The 18,967-nt window shown below is 39.4% G+C and overlaps 1 protein-coding gene across 3 annotated transcripts; it reads right to left on the minus strand.

Annotated features, from left to right (window-relative positions):
* Window positions 1-454: 454 nt before the first annotated feature.
* CBX3 (chromobox 3) lies at window positions 455-18,953 on the minus strand. 3 transcript variants are annotated; one of them, XM_060782057.2, is made up of 6 exons: window positions 18,846-18,945; window positions 15,580-15,630; window positions 10,990-11,132; window positions 8,955-9,120; window positions 6,876-6,970; window positions 455-1,055 (listed from the first exon to the last, which is right to left on the minus strand). In XM_060782057.2, exons 2-6 carry the CDS (start codon window positions 15,601-15,603, stop codon window positions 929-931), a joined length of 555 nt encoding a protein of 184 aa, XP_060638040.1. In that variant the 5' UTR covers window positions 15,604-15,630; window positions 18,846-18,945; the 3' UTR covers window positions 455-928. The 3 variants fall into 3 exon arrangements, with proteins under 3 accessions (XP_060638040.1, XP_060638038.2, XP_067326348.1); XM_060782055.2 differs by lacking the exon at window positions 455-1,055 and adding an exon at window positions 4,257-6,132 and having other exon boundaries at window positions 18,846-18,953; XM_067470247.1 differs by lacking the exons at window positions 455-1,055; window positions 18,846-18,945 and adding exons at window positions 4,257-6,132; window positions 15,378-15,470.
* Window positions 18,954-18,967: the final 14 nt, after the last annotated feature.

The following is an 18,967-nucleotide window of genomic DNA, read 5'->3' on the forward strand; positions in this document are numbered from 1 at the left end:
TTTCAGGTGGAATCTCCTTTACTGTAATTTGCACTCATTGCTCCGAGTCCTAGTGTCCAGGGCCACAGAAAACAAGCCTGCTCCCTCTTCTTTATGACATCCCAGTCTGGGGCTTCCTCAGATTGTGAGGCCAGTGTTACACATGCAGGCACAGTACTAGTAAGCATTTGTGAATTCTACTCAGGAGATGCATTTTGAATGTGTTTTTTTTCCTACTAAAGCAAGTGAAAAAGAATAATCCATCCTAGGATGTCCTCTCATGCAGCACAATTGATTGGCCTTTCAGATGTTGCCAGACCACAATTTACTATTTTTTTTCTCACTACTCTCAAGTAATTGTAATGATTAATCGCACATTCCTCAGCCTTATATTGGAGCATAACTATCAGCAATTAAAAATACCACAGCTTGAAGACTTTGCACTTCACATTGCTTGGCAAAAAAGGAACAAAAATATAAAACTATTTTATTGATAACTCACCAGTATTTACAATAAAGTAAACAATATACATTGCACTTTCAACTTACTACAAAGTTTTAACCTGGTCCCTCTAGAACCAAGAAACCACAAATACTAGAAAGAATCATTTTACAGATTTCAGAGGACTAAATAGGGAGAAAGATGCATGCACGTTTGCTGTATACTGGATTACAAAAAAGCTTTTGCATTTGAATAAATTGCCATTAAGGGTTACTATTAACTAGCAAGGTTTTTTATAAAACACTTTAACTAAGATGCAGGAAGCAGTATCAAATGCTCTCCAGTAATAAAGAAAACAAATAGCACAGATAGCTTATCGCTTCTGTTTATGCAAAACACATTACTTCAAAAATAAGCAAACTCGTTGAATTAGAATAGCTTCCCACATTTCTGGTAAGTCAAATCCATATATATTTATATATAAAAAGGAATGGGGGACTCAAATAATTATTGTGCTTCATCTTCTGGGCATGAGTGCCAAGTTAGCCGTTCTTCATAAAAAGCAATGACGATTTGAGGGCATTTTACATTTGCCTCTTTGGCCAGCACCAGGTCTGCTTCATCAGAGTCTTTCCTGTTTCAAAAGAGAATTCGGATTCAATATATTTCCTTAAAACATATGATCATAGTTCCCCACATTTAAACTTTAAAGCATTACTGCAAACACTCTCTAAAAGCATGGTGCATGTACCATGATTTTTTTAAAAAAAAATTCAACCCAACTGTATTACTGTAAGGGACTTTATTACTAGTTGTGCCTGAATATAGTTCTCAACCATACATTTATTAGAGGAGTTGAAAGGATTCCTCATCAAGTCATTCAAAACAGGGTAATATTTGAGAAGTCTGAGGAGCTGCATTTCTTCAGCATGCCACTACAAGAATAAGATTCTAGATAGCACTCATACCAATAGTAATGGCTAGGTGGCTATCCATAGGATGCAACTTGTAAATTGATAATAACTGAGAAGTGAGGTCATTGATTATAGTTGTGAAGTAGCATTATGTTAGTATTAGAAGTATCACTATGACTGTTTCTGTGGGACAGTTTCAAATACATATACATAAAACTGGTCTGTTACTTCTAAGATGCATGGAAACATAAATACAGCCAAGCAAAGAAATGCAATGTATAATTCATTTTCTAGGATTGGTATGTTTTTATACCCAAATATGTGTCTTATAAAATGAAAAGTATAACAATTTCAGACCACAAACCTGTTATGCTGGCTCTGGCCAACAGAAAAGAACGTTTAACTTTCACTATTGTATTATGAGAAAATAATCTCAAAAGCAAAGAGTTAAAATTATTTCTGCAGAGAATTTGAATAAGGGGACTGATATAAGGATCGTTTGGGATGCCAGTAAAGCTTTTATGAGAGGCTTTTTTTATACAACAAAATGCTGAGGCAGAGAGAAAACATGAACCTGATTTCAAGGTGCAACCAAGAGGAGAAAGAAGGATCTCCAAAAGAACCCATCGAACAACCAACTGATTTATGAGATCAAAAGGCTATACAAACATGATTCCAATTGCCGAGACTGAAATAAATAAATAAATAAATATGCAAAACAAATATTTTGAATTCGCAAATAAACCAGGAAAATGGATGGTCTACAAATTGTGAAAAAAAGAGATGAACCCGATATTAAAAATTAGAGTAGGAAATGAAGAATTTACAAATCAGGACAAAATTAAATCAGTATTTTACAATTATTATGCATCACTTTATAAGGCATCAAATTCTAGAAAAGGGGACTTGGAAAAATACTTATAAAAACCAAAAAAATTGATGCCTGATGAAGAGCAAAGAAAAAGATTGGATGAGCCAATAAGAACAGAGGTACTGGTTGAGGTATTTCAGGAGATACAAATTAGGAAAACTGCCAGATCTAGATGGATTGACAGCACAATACAACAATTCTCTGTAAGTAATAAAATATGAGACACTTGGGAGACAAAAAAATATAACTTTAATTCCTCAAGAAGGTCAAGATACTGAAGATCCAAAAAACTACAGGCCTATATATTTGTTGAATAATAAGTATAAGATATTTGCAAAAATCCTAATAAAGAGATTGAAAGAAATTTTACAAACTTTAATACATGAAGATCAAACTGGATTTTTACCAAAGAGGCATTTGAATGATGATAAGAGGTGCGTTTTGGATATTTTAGAACAGAGTTTCTTAAACTGTGCTCCTCCAGATGTTTTGGACTTTGGCCCCCACAATTCCTAACAGCTGGCAAACTGACTGGGATTTCTGGGAGCTGAAATCCAAAACTCCTAGAGGAGCACAGTTTGAGAAACACTGCTTTAGAATATGAGGATGCTCCCAGTGAAAGACAAGAGGTTCTGTTTTTTTTTTTTTTTTTTTTTTTTGGATGCTGAAAAAGCATTATGGATCATGGTCATTTGTGGGTCATCATGAAGAAAATGAACTGCAGACTAAACTTTCAGGAATTGATCAAGCAGATGTATGTCAATCAAAGTGTACAAATTTTGATTAATGGAGAACTGACAAAACAATGTGATATACAGAAAGGAATGAGACAAGGATGTCCTCTTTCACCACTCTTGTTTGTAATGATGATAAATGTATTGAATAGAGCAATAAGAGCTAAAAAAAGGAGTTAATACAAAAGGCCAGAGTTATAAATAAAAAACAGTTTCAGATAATTTAGTGATATTTTGAGAAGATCCTTTGGAAAGATGTCAAGATTTAGAATTAATAAGGAATAAAACTGTTGTTTTGACCAAGAATATGCCTAAATGGAAACAAAAAAAAAATTAAGTGAGAAATTGGGTTTTCAGATAGCTCTAAAGGTTAAATATTTGGGAATTAACTATTTCTGTTAAAAACTCAATTATGGCGAAGTATGGAAAGATTTTAAAAGCTTTCCTTAGATCAGTGGTTTTCAACCTGTGGGTCCCCAGGTGTTTTGGCCTACAACTCCCAGAAATCCCAGTCAGTTTACCAGCTGTTAGGATTTCTGGGAGTACTGTTATACATGATCACAGCAGCAAAAATAATCTATGCCCAGAGATGGAAAGAAAAAGATATACCAACACAAGAAGATTGGCTTATGAAAATATGTGAATTAGTGGAGATGGACAAATACTGACTAAGCAGAAATTCTTGACTAAATCCAAGAAAGATTTGGATATATGTATTACTTTTATATAGCAAAGTTGGGGACAATCTTCAACCATTAGTTTTCCGATATAGAAGAGTATAATTAATTGTAGAAAGGTAGAAATAAAGTGATATTTAAAGAAATCAACAAATAAGATGTTAAAATAAACATGCAACATGCTGGAGGCTTATAGTTTAGCAGGTGTTTGCTTAGAATGTGCACAGCTGGCATGTAGATAAACTTTTGTATATTATGAAAAATTGTTTTATGGTAGTTTTAACTTCATTTTGTGTTGTTGTATTTTTTTTTGTTTATATGTCTGAATAAAAATCATGAAAAAATAAAAATAGAATTCGTTAGTTAAATTTAATAAAACAAAAATTCTACCAAACAAAGTTTAAACATGAAACCGATTCCCAAAAGGTTTGAATAATCATCTGTACAGGCACATTAATACGCTTAATTTTGATAGATGTAGCAAGAGAATCCAGTGTTCCCTCACTTATCACAGGTGTTACATTCCAGGGACGGTATATTTAGTTTAATATTATTTTAATATTTATACATTATTTTAGTAGTTATATACTTTAAGTCTTTATAAAATTAAACTAAACCCTTCCCACACACTTATAGACTACATAACCCTTTCCCTTAATAACCTTTCCCACACTGTTCTGTACAGTACATGTACTGTACCTGTTTCACTTGAAACACTCCTGTATCTTCGACATGGGACATAGCAACTTCTTCAGGTACTTCCGCTAAAGACGCTGGCATCACAGACCTCTTCGTGTGATTTATGAACATAGTTGTGGGGAGTTGCTGGCGCTGCTTCTTTGCCTGGGTTAGCATGGTTCTGTACGCTGACATGCAGCTGTCAACTGAATTCCTGAACTGCAATGAACGAATCATATTGGTATCCCAATCTTCAGCGAGTTGCTGAAGTTCCTGAGCCTTTTTGTGCAAGGTTGCAAGACGTTCAAGCGTTAGGCCAACCACCTCCTCTTCCTCAGCCCATTGTCCTTCCTCCTCCTCCTCTTCACTTGCTGACTTGGTCAGCTCCTCCAGGTCTTCGTGCGTCAATGGTTGACTGTGCATGTCAAGCAGATCATTCACATCTTTGGCAGTCATATCACTAAAACCCTCTCCACCCAGTATTTTTGCCAGCCTCACAGCTTTATCAACTGCAGAATGATGGATTTCATTTGGAGAGAATCCCTTGTAATCATGTACTACTTCTGGCCACAATTTTTTCCAGCACACATTTAAAGTCTCAATTTTCATCTCATTTATGGCCTTCTGAATATTTTTCAGACACGATGCAATCGTGTAGTCACGCCAGTACGCTTTTAGTGAGAAGTCTTCATCCATGTACATTGCTTCAACGAGGCTTTGAAGGAAATATTTTGTGTAAAGTGCCTTAAAAGCGCGAATAACACCTTGATCCATTGGTTGAATGAATGATGTGGTGTCTGGCGACAAGAATTCTACCTGGACCCCATCATGCGTTATGTCAACAGCATGGCCTTCAGCATTGTCCATCAACAGAAGCACTTTGAAATCAAGGCCTTTCTCTGCCAGATAAACCTTAACCTCCGGGATAAAGCACTGATGAAACCAGTCCCTCGTGAGGATTTTCGTGATCCACGCTTTAGGGTTATGCATCCAATGCACAGGCAACACATTCTTATTTTTGTTCTTTAGGGCTCTTGGATTTTTGGCCTTATAAATAAGTCCTGGTTTTATCATAAATCCTGCAGCATTTCCACACATGATCAAAGTGACTCGATCTTTTTGAGCCTTAAAACCAGGGGCTCTGGCTTCCTCCTTCATTATAAAAGTGCGAGATGGCATCCTCTTCCAAAATAAGCCCGTTTCATCCATATTAAAAACTTGTTCTGGTAGATAGCCCCCTTCTTTTATTATCTCCTTAAACGTGTTGTTCACGTAATCCTCAGCTCCAGCTTTATCCGCAGAGGCAGCCTCTCCATGCAGAGAAACGCTCTTAAGTCCACAGCGCTTCTGAAATTTATCAAACCAGCCCTTGCTGGCAGTGAATGTGCCTGCTTTGGTGGGAGAACCAGTTGATGTCGATGCTCGTGCTTCATCATTGTCGCCGTCATCCTCTTCTTGTTTAACACAATTTTGGTCCTCTATTTTCTCTGCCATGTAATCGTAAAGTTGCTTGGCTTTAGTCCTTATGGTGTTCGTAGTCAAGGAAATATTTTTCTTACGACAATCATTAATCCACAAGGCTAATGCAGATTCCATCTTTACGATCAACTTATTACGAGGAGTAATTACCCTTTTCGCCATCTTGTTGAAAGTCACTGTTGCTGTAGACCTGATATTCTTCTCTTCCTTCTTAATATAACGAACAGTTGATTCGTTGATCCCATAATGGCGGCCAACTGCAGCATACGATCTCCCTTCATTGAGCATGTCGAGAAGCTCAACTTTCTCTTTTATTGTAAGCATCCTTCGCTTACGCTTAGGCTCGCTGCCAGAATCCCTAGAAGTTGCAAAACATTTGGGTGGCATCATAGGGCTTGAATAAATTCAGTCTCCAACAAAAATTTCACAAATAGCATACACAACACCGCAGACAAAAACTACGCACATGCGACAGTCCGATGCCAACGTGAAATGGAAGAGTGGAGAGGGGTAGCTGTACACGAGGTTTCTGTTTTACCGAGTACCCCTCCCCCCCCTGCGGCTTCCCCACCTGCCTCCCTGTCAGTGCGGTGGCTGCAAAGGAAGGAAAGGAAGCAAGCCCTCCTCGCCTTTCCCTTCGCCAGGTGAAGAGAGAGAGCGCGAAGGAAAGGCCCTTGAAGGCTGGAGGGAGGACCGAAGAAGGAAAGCGCCTTGGAGATCGGCGGCAGCAAAAACCCAGAAAACAGCAAAAATACAGCGGTGTATATTTTAAATTAATATTTATTGAAAAACCATGAAACAGCAAGCGAACCGAGAAGCAGTGAGGGAACACTGTACAGATAAGGTTCTTTCATAAATGAAATTGTATTTCTGTGAACCTACGTATCACTAGGCTTCTTAATCACAGTGGCCAACTGAATATTGCACAGTATTTCTCAATTTGTCTAGTCTTAAAGAACCAGCATTGTCAAAGTTTGGGGGAGGGGGGATCACCCCAATACTGATAGACATGTCATTAAATATAATACTGTTATAAAATAGCAGTACAATTCTCTATCAAGGTAAGCCTCAAATTAGTTTCCGACGCCAACAACAACTTACCATTTCATAAGAAACATAAGTTCTCCACTGCTATCGGTGGCTCCAATTATTCGCTCAGGATCAAGTCCTCTTGCAAATCCTCTGGGCTTATCAACCTGTTTGATAAAATATTTAGAGTGTAATATGAATGTATTTTCCAACTATATTAATGTATTCCTCCAAACAAGCTCAGGCGATTATCTATTATGTCATGCAGTCTCAGACCCTGGGCTCTACCAATCCCTGTGTGCTTCTATCACTTGTGTACGTAATACAGGAGATATGTTGAAATACGTGTGAAAGAGAAGAATGTGTCTTCACTCTTACAGCCATCACAGGATACAGTGGGGGATAAAAGGATTTAATCAGATACCAATTGTACAAGTTCTCCCACTTAAAAATATGAGAGAGGCCTGTAATTGACATCATAGGTAAACCTCAACTATGAGAGATGACATGAGAAAACACATTCAGAAAATCACATTGTCTTATTTTTAACCAATTTATTTGCAAATTATGGTGGAAAATAAGTATTTGGTTACCTACAAATAAGCCAGATTTCTGGGTCGCACAGACAGGCTCCTCTGTCCTCCACTCATTACCTGTAGTAAAGGCACCTATTTGAACTTGTTATCAGTATAAAAGACACCTGTCCACAACCTCAAGCAGCCACACTCCAAACTCTACTATGGTGAAGGCCAAAGAGCTGTCGAAGAACACCAGAAACGAAATTGTCACCCTGCACCAGACTGGGAAAACTGAATCTGCAATAGGCAAGCAGCTTGGTGTGAAGAAATCAACTGTGGGAGCAATAATTAAAAAATGGAAGAGATACAAGACCACTGATAATCTCACTCGATCTGGGACTCCACGCAAGATCTCACCCCACGGGGTCAAAATGATCACAAGAACGGTGAGCAAAAATCCCAGAACCACACAGGGGAACCTAGTGAATGACCTGCAGAGAGCCGGGACCAACGCAACAAAGGCTACCATCAACACTCTATACTGCCAAGGACTCAGATCCTGCAGTGCCAGACGTGTCCCTCTGCTTAAGCCAGAACATGTCTGGGGCCGACTGAAGTTTGCTAGAGAGCATGTGGATGATACAGAAGAATATTGGGAGAATGTCATATGGTCAGTTGAAACCAAAGTAGAACTGTTTGACAGAAAAACAGCTCGTGGTGTTTGGAGGAGAAAGAATGCTGAGTTGCATCCAAAGAACACCATACCTACTGTGAAGCATGGGGTGGCAACATCATGCTTTGGGGCTGTTTCTCTGCAAAGGGAACTGATCCGTATACATGAAAGAATGAGATTTTAATGTATCGTGAGATTTTGAGTGCAAACCTTCTTCCATCAACAAGGGCACTGAAGATGAAACGTGGCTGGGTATTTCAGCATGACAATGATCCCAAGCACCCTGCCAGGGCAACAAAGGAGTGGCTTTGTAAGAAGCATGTCAAGGTCCTGGAGTGGCCTAGCCAGTCTCCAGATCTCAACCCTACAGAAAACATTTAGAGGGAGTTGAAAGTCCATGTTGCCTAGCGACAGCCCCAAAACATCACTACTCTTGAGGAGATCTGCATGGAGGAATGGGCCAACATACCAGCAACAGTGTGTGCCAACCTTGTGAGGACTTACAGAAAACGTTTGACCTCTGTCATTGCCAATAAATATAACAAAGTATTGAGATGAACTTTTGTTATGGACCAAATACTTATTTTCCATGATAATTTGCAAATAAATTTGTTAAAAATCAGACTGATTTTCTGAATGTGTTTTCTCATGTTGTCTCTCATAGTTGAGGTTTACCTATGATGTCAGTTACAGGACTCTTTCATCTTTTTAAGTGGGAGTACTTGTATAATTGGTATCTGACTAAATCTCTCCCCTCCCCCACTGTACATGATACTTCACCTGACTTCACTATATCATCACAACTCCTTAAAGCAGATCGGGTCAGGTGGGTAGGTGAATGGCCCAAGAACATGAAGACAACTAAGTGAGTGAACAGGGATTTGAATTCTGGTCTGATAATATTATGCCTTACTAATGTACTCAAGAATCTATCACAATGAAAATAAAAAAATAACTTACAGATTCCCTTTTTTTCTTTGCTTTGCTGTCATCGGCTTCACTATCTGAAAGAGATTTTCTTTTGGCACCCTCCGTTTTCTCTTTACCAGCTTTCTGAGAGTTCAAGAATGCTTCTATTAGCTCTGGACAATCTAAATTTTCTTCAGGTTCCCATGTGTTATCAGCACTGAAATAACATTTATGAAAAAAAAATATAATATAAACCATAAAGAGATAAACCTGAATTCAACACGCCATTGTAGTTAAACTGTAGTTCATTAACAGGATGCTACTGTCTTCACCAAAGCCCTATCCCCTCCGCCCAATTTTATACAGACTAATTGCTGTAACATTGCTTTCCCACTTCAAAGACAATTAATTATAATGTATAAGTTGAAATGGATATAGTACAGATTGTTAAATGTTGTAACATATTATCAAGTCTACATATAGCAACTCCAGAAGCAGTGCTACATATAATTTAAATTATGCTAGAAATGCTTAGTGCATGTAAATCTGGCAAATGAGAGGAAAGACACAGTCATTTCCATGCTGTATATGTACACGTATGCAAATGAGAGGCTGATTGCTTACTTATACAGTAAGTATATAAGAAGAGGCAGCATAACTTCCTTTTTTAAAATGTGCGCCATTCAGTCGGTTGAAGACGTAGCGGAGCACTAGTGGTCTTGTTCAGTTCAGTCGCTATCATGCGTTGGAACAGTGAGGAGCGCGCTTTTGCCATTGAGGTCTACTTTTTGAGCGGATTTGGAGTGGCCGGCCCACTCTCCAGATTTGGCCCCTTGTGATTTTTTTCTGTGGGGTCCAAGGACCCCACAAGACTTGAAGGCCAACATCCAGGAAGAAATTGCCAACATAACGCCAGCTATGCTGGCAAGAGTAATGAGAAACGCCAGAAATCAGTTTACTGAGTGTATGGGGAATAGAGAATGGGGGACGTCACCCACCTAATTTGATCTTCAAAATTACGTAAGACAAAACTTTAGGTATGCGCCAACATTATATATATATAAAATTCTGATTCATACAATGGGTTTTATTAAGTTTTGAAAAAAAGGAAGTTATGCTGCCTCACCTTCTAACTGTGGTTCTTCAAGAAGCCCCTGTGAACTCATACAAATGACTCATGGTGGCTCTTCAACATGGCATACCTGCTAGTGAGTACCAGGCTAATTAACTATAAATACAAGTCTCTGAGGGCACAAGAAAAAAAGAGCATACTGCTTTCCTATAGCTGGGGTTCTTTGAATGGCTGCCTGCAAATGCACACAATCTCCCGTCCTTTCCTCTTCTGGGTCTTGCTTCCCTAATTTGATTTGATACATTCTGCATTAAGAATACACTATGGAGGTAGTGAGACTCCCATCCAAAAGATCACTGGTTTGTAGAAGTTTCCAAATATATGCTGCACAGAGTAATCCATACGAGGGAAATAAAGACTACACAGAAAAGTATTTCTGTATTATCAAAAAGGTTATATTTGCCTTTAGATACTTTGTAATAATTCCATTTTGCAAATACTGTAACACTGTACTATTTATAGTAACCAAGTACGTAGTTGGTGTATTTTCAACCTATCATTTTTTAAAAAAAATCTGACAAAAATACAGGTAGTCTATTTTCACTGCTAACATTTGAACTTTTTCTTGAAAAATGACTAAGTGCTATTACTAAATTAGTCATATGCATCATAACAATACCAACGCATTCTGTATTAGTTAGGCTTACCTCTAAGACAAATGGTAAAAGACCTTCCTCTAGTTAGTGTAGGAATAAGATATGGACACCATAAGTGGTGTTTTTAAAAATGTTTACTACATGCTATCACAGAGCCAAATAGGTATGCTACCATTATAAAGCAAACTGATTTTCAGAGCCGGTTACAGTAACTCTTTCAAAACATTTTGCTTCCTTTCCAGCTTTACCCATATGTGTCTAGTATCCATGCTACCTGTGTGCAGCTGTAGTCAAATACCCCTGTACCCTCCCCCCAATACAGCTCCATCTTAGAAAAAATAGTTCTTAAGTCTCTTACTCAGTAAATCCTTTCCACTTCAAGAAGTATTCAACCTTGCCATTAACTACACGCCGGTCCAGGACTTTTTCAACAACAAATTCTTCAGGTTCTGCTTCTTCAACCTTTTTACCTTTGCCATTCTGTTTCTTCCCCATTTTATGCTGCAAAATAAAACCATTTGGAAAGTAACACCTCCAAATAGCAAAACTATTTCATATTTTGTTCAGTGAAATACCACAGAACTAGTTTCATATAGGAGGCTTTTAGAGCCCCGGCAACCAGTGTCACCTCGTTCAGAATATTGTTATTCCATTCACACAGATACAAGTTAATTCCATTCACACAGATCAGTGAGAGCAACTTGTGGACATTCAGAAGTCACTGGATTGTCTCTACAACAATTTTTCACTAGTGTCTAAGCGGGATAATGTCCAACAATATCTACAGGACTCCAGGTTGCCTTCTGTCAGGACAAAAAGCAAGCCAAAATTTACTGTGAAAATGAGTACAAAAGATAGAAGGGGAGCTTTTCAAGATACACAAACACTAACCAGAAAGGGAGGGGCATTTTTCATGTACTATATTTGAAACATTTCTCAAAATTTTAGGGTCCAGCCTTCATTAGGGACACTAAAACATAATTATATAAAAGCTTCAGAGTTGCTCTCACCATATTAAGTTGAAATTTTTCCATAGACACAAAAGCTCACTGTGTGAAGTGAGGATGGATGCAGCTTTCATAATCAGGCTCCATAGATTTAACATACAATTGACAATGGATTTAAATGAAATTCCATAGAAAGCACTAAGTGGCCCAACATTACCTGGATAACAAGCCTTTACATCCACATCATCCTCAAAGCATTTTAGCTTCAATACAGCACAATTAAGCTGATATGGTTATTTTTTTTACAATGTTGCTATGTATTGGTTTGAAACCATTGTATTAGTGTCATATAACTGTGCAATTCTATTAGTAACAAATGCAGAGTTGCGAACACAATTTTCAATGCATTCCTTAAGTGGTCATTCAAAACAGCAAAGATAAGTAAATCATGTTATTTAGTGATATTTGCAAAAGCACAATTCTGTGATAAAAACAGTGAGAGAAACAATCTAGGATCCTCAAACTCCAAATCCTCAAACTCTAAATTCTGTGAATCCAGAGGACTTCAGACTTATTTTTTAAAAAAACATAAACCTGCCCCCCCCCCCCCCGTACTACAGGGACCCTCTCCAAAAGTAATGTAGTTTCCAAAACTGAATCATATACAGGCAGCCCCCAAGTTACAAACAAGACTGGTTCCGCAGGTTTGCTCTTAAGTTGAATTTGTATGTCAGTCAGAACAGGTACATTTTAAGTGTATTCCAGCCAAATACATAAAAGTTTTGGGTAGCATTGGGAAGGGCTAACACCCCTGTGATGTTGGTTTTGCTGTTCATGCCCCTGTTCAGAAGATTTCACTGCACTTTCTGTGCCTGTGATAATTGGATTTTGAAAAATGTAGCTTGTTGTGGAAACAAAGATTGGTGAGAAAGTGGAGGCGCCGTTTCTCCATAACTCTTCCAGGAGTGGATTTCTTTTCCTGGAGTAGATTTCTCTCACTTCCTGTTGTCCCACCCCCATTCCTACCTGTGAGTCATTTGTAAGTCATATGTTTGTAACTGGGGGACTGACTGTATACTGCTTAAAAATGGGCAGGAAGAAATATCATAAAAGCCTAAACAGATATTTAGATAATAATGTTACTGAAATGTAATTTTGAATGCATCCCGTCTTCTGGCTTCAAAATGGTAGCAAATCAGAAATGCTATATTTCTGGAAGTTTTGAAGCCATTATGTATATTGTAAGCATACACGTAATCGTAGCCTGAAAAATACAAATGTTTTATTGTAGTAACATACATCATGGGTATTTCAGCTGAGAAATAAAAAGGCTGATAATGACTGAGGGACTAGGCAATAGATTAAGGAGGCTTGGTTCTCTAAACCTAGCAAATAAGTTCTCTGAAGCTGCAGTTCTGAACACCAGTGCAACTCTCATAGGAATGGGAGGAGAGTAAGACTTCATTTGGGCATCAGGCAGTACAGATACTTTTGAGTACATCTATTACCCCTGTTCAAACAAGCCCAGTTGTTTTCTGCTCAAGCTCTAGGTGAAAAAAAGGTTGGGGTTCATTTGTACATAAGCACATCTTGACCAAATGAATTTTAATTGGAGATGGGCAAATATATGTGATAGCCATGTCTAATTTTTGAAACTTAATCATCCAAAAAAGGTTTCTCTTTCACGATCCAAATGCACAGGGTGGACTTTTTACTTGTTAGACAAGAGGGAGCAAGCAGAACTATAGAAGGCTCTCCCTCGTGACATCAATGTACAACCCCAAAATGTACAGGTGTTTTAGAAATATTACAACTGTCTAGAGAACACTTCAATCACTTCTAAACTGATGTAGGTAATAAGGGAAGTTTACAGCAAACACCAGCATGCAGGATCATATGATTGGCTTATCCTGTCTAACATTGTTTTGCAGTGGTCAAATAACTGTATGTGGGAGCCCTACAGCAAGACATGAATGCAGCTGCACCCCCTATGCTGCATTGGACAGAATCCTGTTTTTTGGTATTGGATACAAAACATAACCCTCTTTACTAGTAGCTACTGATGATCCTAACTTCAATGTATGTATTCCATTCTCTTTTAAAGTCACACAGGCTGTTAACTGCCTGCCTTCATTATCCTGCTACATATATCATGGTTTCCAATATTATACTATATAGAAAAATTGTCCTCATCACGCATAACATTATAGATGTCTTTCTTACTCAGATTACAAGAGAATCCTCCTAAACATTAAGAAGAACATCTTTACTGTATAAAGGGAGTGGAATCAGAAGATCAGGGGCTATCTTCATGCAGGGCAGTGTTGAACTAGATGGTCCTTGTGGTTCCGTCCTGATACAAGATTCTGTGTTTATACACTCTGCTTTCTTTTAAACTTAGAAGTCCCAATATACTGCTGTTCTGCCTCACATGGAAGTTGTTTTAGTGCCTTGATTGTTCTAGGTGTCCTTTTCAGTATTTCTTTCACCCTCCCAACATCTTTTATAAGATGCAACGACCCAAATTGTACATACCATCCCAGAGGAAATTGCACTATCTATTTGCATTAGAGCAGTGGTTCTCAACCTATGGGTCCCCAGATGTTTTGACCTTCAACTCCCAGAAATCTTAGCAGCTGGTAAACTGGCTGGGATTTCTAGGAGTTGTAGGCCAACACCTGGGGACCCACAGGTTGAGAAGCAATGCATTAGAGCAACGTGATACTAGCATTTTTTTTTTTAAAAAAAATATCATTTCCTAATTATATGCAACATAAAAGTCTGCTTTTCTTTTCTGGTATGTAACATGTATCAACTGTCCTTGGAGTTGATAAATAAAACTGCATTTTTTTCAACTTTGTCAAGAAAGTGTAATTTAAAAATTCCATTTTAATCTTGTGTCAATTATTTATCAATATAATGTTTGCAGTTGAAACAAAGTGGCCATGTAAATATAGATGGCATCAGCAGTAGTTTCTTTACTGCTACTAGATGTTGTGTTTCTGCAAAACGTTCTCTTAAATCAATGGCAATATATTTTACATTTAGCATTTTTCTCTGAATGAAACTTGGGTCATTCCTTCTGCTACACAGAAATGAATAATTGCATCATGTGTAGAGCACGCATCAAGTATTAAAACTTTTACCTGAACCTGGCAAATCCACTGATGCCAGAATTTGTATTCTTTCCAGTTGCCTTACTTTCACAATCTTTTATTTGGTACAATAACAGGTAAGCTGGGCCAAAACGGTTCCGGCTCAGCTTACTTATCCGAACACATCTCCCCCTATGAACCAGGATAGCTAAGATCTTCTGGAGAGGCCCTGCTCTCAGTTCCACCTCCGTCACAGGTGGGGACTAGAGACAGGGCCTTCTTAGTGGTGGCCCCTCAACTGTGGAACTCTCTTCCTAGTGATGTGAGATCAGCCTCCTCCCTCCTGACATTTAGAAAATATGGCTTTGGAACCAGACATTCGGAGACTAGCTACAATGCAATAGACAGCTGGAAATCAATGTGACTGTAACTGGAATGGCTCAAGGACTCTGATTACAGAATTTGTGGTTGTTTTAATTGCTGTTTTCAATCCTGTTTTAATTGTATTTATATGTGCTCGTTTTTATGTGTAATTAATGTTAAAATATTTATAATTTGTTATTTCTGTTTTGATGTGGCATCTAATTGTGCCAAACTGTAAGCCGCGATGAGTCCCCCTTTGAGGGTGAGATAGGGCGGGATAAAAATATGGTAAATAATGCTGGGAGATGTGGATGTATCTTTTTACACTAGTGGTTCCCTACCTTTGGTCCTCTAGAGTTTTCGGACTTCAACACCCAGAAGTCCCAGCCATCTTATCAGCTGTAAGGAATTGTAGGAGCTGAAGTCCAAAATACCTGAAGGACCAAAAGTTTGGAACCAGTGTTTTACACAGAAATGCCAACAATAAATCTGAAGAAATATGGTGATAAAATCCTTACATATTTTATGTGGTTGTGAACTTACCAATGTAGATTTATTGGTGGCCATTTTTATTGCAGACTTGCTGAGCTTTTACTAGAAAAATGCATGACAAAAGGAATGTGTATTACTCAGAGAAAGGCATCTGAAAACAAATATGGTCCCTTTTTTATCAATGTGATTCCAAAATTCAAGTACATTAGCAACATTTGAAGTTATATTACTTATGACACTAGGCATTTGGAGTTAAGCATTACCTACAAAACATGCCATGCCTTTTCACTAACAACATCACACATTCTGATCTCAAACCAAACATTTGCAAAGAAAGCTTATACTGCAAAACCTCAAAGTGGGGTGATATCATGATGCTGGATTGCAATCCCCTGGTTTCCCCATAATTAGCTACACCAGGGCTGGGGATGCTGGGAACTGAAGTCCAGAAACATTTCAGGGGTCACAAAATCAGCCATAATATCAATATATACAACATTTATCTATGTCCCTCAAAGGCCCTACATGGCTTGATGGAAGGGGTCTCCTAGTGTGTCTCCCTGTTGATACTCCAGACCTCCTCTATTTGTCATCTTCCTCTCTGAGTAAGCTATCGGAACGCTGCATCATAAGACTCATGGGCCATCAATATATGTCATTTTAAAAAGAAAGGGGAGACCATTTCTGATTTGGCAGGATTTTAATTTGGATAATGAAGTTTGATTCAGATCCATCAAGCCATCTTGGAGCCTTTGAAGAACAACCATGTATAGTACAGGTAATTCTAACAGTTCAGGAAGATACAAGATTGCGGTCGAGTAGACAACAAATACATGCGTGACCTAGGAATCTTAAACATAGGTTGATTTGATTTTTTGGGGCTGTATGGCTATGTTCCAGAAGCATTCAAAGTCTGGCGGGAATCCTTTGTTGGGAGGTGTTAACTGCCCCTGGTGGTTTCTTGTCTGGAATTCCCCGGAGGATGCCTGCCCTACATGTGGGCAAAAATGTCAGAAGAGAATGCTGCTGGAACATGGCTATACAGCCTGAAAAACTCACAGCAACTCAGTAATTCCGTCCATGAAAGCCTTCCAACAACAAATCTTAAACATAGTTATAGAACATACACACACAAAAGGTAAAGGTTTTCCTTTGACATTAGGTCTAGTTGAGTCTGACTCTGGGAGGTGGTGCTCATCTCCATTTCTAAGCCAATGAGCCGGCATTGTTCGTAGACATCTCCTAGATCAGTGGTTCTCAACCTATGGGTCCCCAGATGTTTTGGCCTTCAACTCCCAGAAATCCTAACAGCTGGTAAAGTGGCTGGGATTTCTGGGTGTTGTAGACCAAAACACCTGGGGACCCATAGGTTGAGAACTACTGTCCTTGGTCATGTGACGAGCATGTAAAGAGTGGTGACCTTCCCGCTGGAGCGATACCTATTTATCTACTCACATTTGTATCTTTTTGAACTGCAAGGTTAGCAGAAGCTGGGGCTAACAGTGAGAGCTCATTCCTTTCAGTCAGCAAGTTCAGCAGCTCAGTGGTTTAACCCACGGTGCCACTGGACACATATAGAATAATTCATATTACAGTCCCAATGCCTTTTAACAGGAGTTTCTTTGCAAACCGATGGGGTGGATCAACCAAGAGATGCATGAAAGCAAATCCACCACCCAGAAAACTCTGCAACCCAGTAATCCACCACCTTCTGCCTGCTTCCCTTCCACTTTCAGCCATCCTTTTTTTTGTAGTGAGTGCATCCTTCCATTCCGAAAAAAATGGAATGTAAAGAGTAACGGCCTACAGCAAAGCATTGATGCTAAGCACGAGAAGCAAGGAAAAGGGGGGGGGGGGAGAGAAAGGATAGAATCCCACAATCTATATAAATAAAAATGTAATGTTCATTTGCGGGATTAACATAACTCAAAAACCACTGGACGAATTGACACCAAATTTGGACACAATACACCTATCAGGCCAACAAGTGACCATCACTCATAAAAATACTGAAAAACACAGCAGAAGGGACTTAAAAAGCCACAAATGCAAAGAGATGTTACAGTGCATGTGCAAAATGAGTACCCTGGACAAACAAAACACACAATAGCATATCCACACTTTCTTCCAGACTAGAGCTCCCAGCATCCCCTAGACCAGGCCCTTTAGGAGAGGAAGATGATGCAAATGCACTGCTTCCAAGCTGCAAGTTTGCTTCTCCTTGGATTTCTTTGAGAGCATACCAATCCCTGCATACCTCCAATTTCCTATTCCTGTACTGCAACTCCCAGGAATCCTCCAGATAGATAGTCAGTGGTTCTCAACCTGGGTCCCCAGATGTTTTGGGCCTACAACTTCCAGAAATCCCAGCCAGTTTACCAGCTGTTAGGATTTCAGGGAGTTGTAGGCTAAAAACATCTGGGGACCCCAGGTTGAGAACCACTGGATTAGATGGAGAGAGAGAGAGATAAATAGACTGATCAGGAGGACTGCTGGGAGTTGCAGTCCAAGAATAGAGAAGGAAGAAAGGAGAGAAAGAGGAAGGGGAAGGAAGGGAAGAGGAAGAGAAGAAAGGAGAGAACGAAAGAAAAAAAGGGAAGAAATGAAGGTGAGAAAGAAAGGAGGAGAGAACGAGGGAGGGAAGGTTGGCCACAGCAACGCGTGGCGGGTAAAGCTAGTCCAGGAGAATAAGACTGGGTGAAAATGCCTGGCCAAATATCCCAAAGGGACCCCATCCTTCTTTTTGGCCCCCCATTTCCAAGCATAGAGCTACCCATCTGAGGACCTGACGCTTGGAGGGATGTCACTCCTTTTCACCGCCTCCAGCCTCCGTTTCATCGGGCCTCTTCCTTTATGGAAGGAAAGGAGAAATGGATCTTACCAGTAAATGGCGGTCAGGCCGCCATTTACACATTTAAAGTTGGAGAGTGCAACGGAGGAGGGTCTTGGGTGGGCGGCCTCACATTATCCTCAAGCTAATTTTTGAGGCCTACTGCAAAACGCCCCATTTTGTTTGTAAAGAGGCCTACTGCAAAAGGCTTCATTACCAATCCCTTTCATGGGTCATAAGGCGGCGTTTGAAGAAAAAAAAAGGGAAATGGAGGAGGGGAGGAGAAAGGAAAGGGAGGAGGAGGCCACGCCTGAAGCTTTCTCGAGTTACATAAATATATATATATAGGTAAGCGGCCCTTTTCCCCTCAGAGCGGCTCATGCTGTTCTTGCAATTAGGATTATGATAAAGGGGCTTTAAAAAGGAGGGCAGGTGGAGATGGGAGGGGAAAGGAAGGATAAAATAAGATAAAGAGAAAGATACGGACTTCAATGGCGGCGGCCCAGCGTCTGCTCGGCTCCTCCGAACTGTGTTGGCTCCCCGCGCGCTGTGTGTGGAAGAAGGCGCCGCCGCCGCCGCGAGGGGAAAGGGGCGGGGCCTAGGGAGAAG

Source organism: Anolis sagrei, chromosome 6, assembly GCF_037176765.1.
Source record: "Anolis sagrei isolate rAnoSag1 chromosome 6, rAnoSag1.mat, whole genome shotgun sequence".
Taxonomy (NCBI): Eukaryota; Metazoa; Chordata; class Lepidosauria; order Squamata; family Dactyloidae; genus Anolis; species Anolis sagrei.

Bases quoted from the DNA above. Each gene is read 5' to 3' on its own strand.
- CBX3 (XM_060782055.2), bottom strand. From the start codon at position 15,603: ATGGCCACCAATAAATCTACATTG. The intron at 9,121-10,989 runs GTAAGAGACTTA...ATGTTATTTCAG, and splicing joins AAGTGGAAAGGATTTACTGA to TGCTGATAACACATGGGAAC. The intron at 6,133-6,875 runs GTAAGTTGTTGT...TGCAACTTCTAG, and splicing joins CTTATGTTTCTTATGAAATG to GGATTCTGGCAGCGAGCCTA.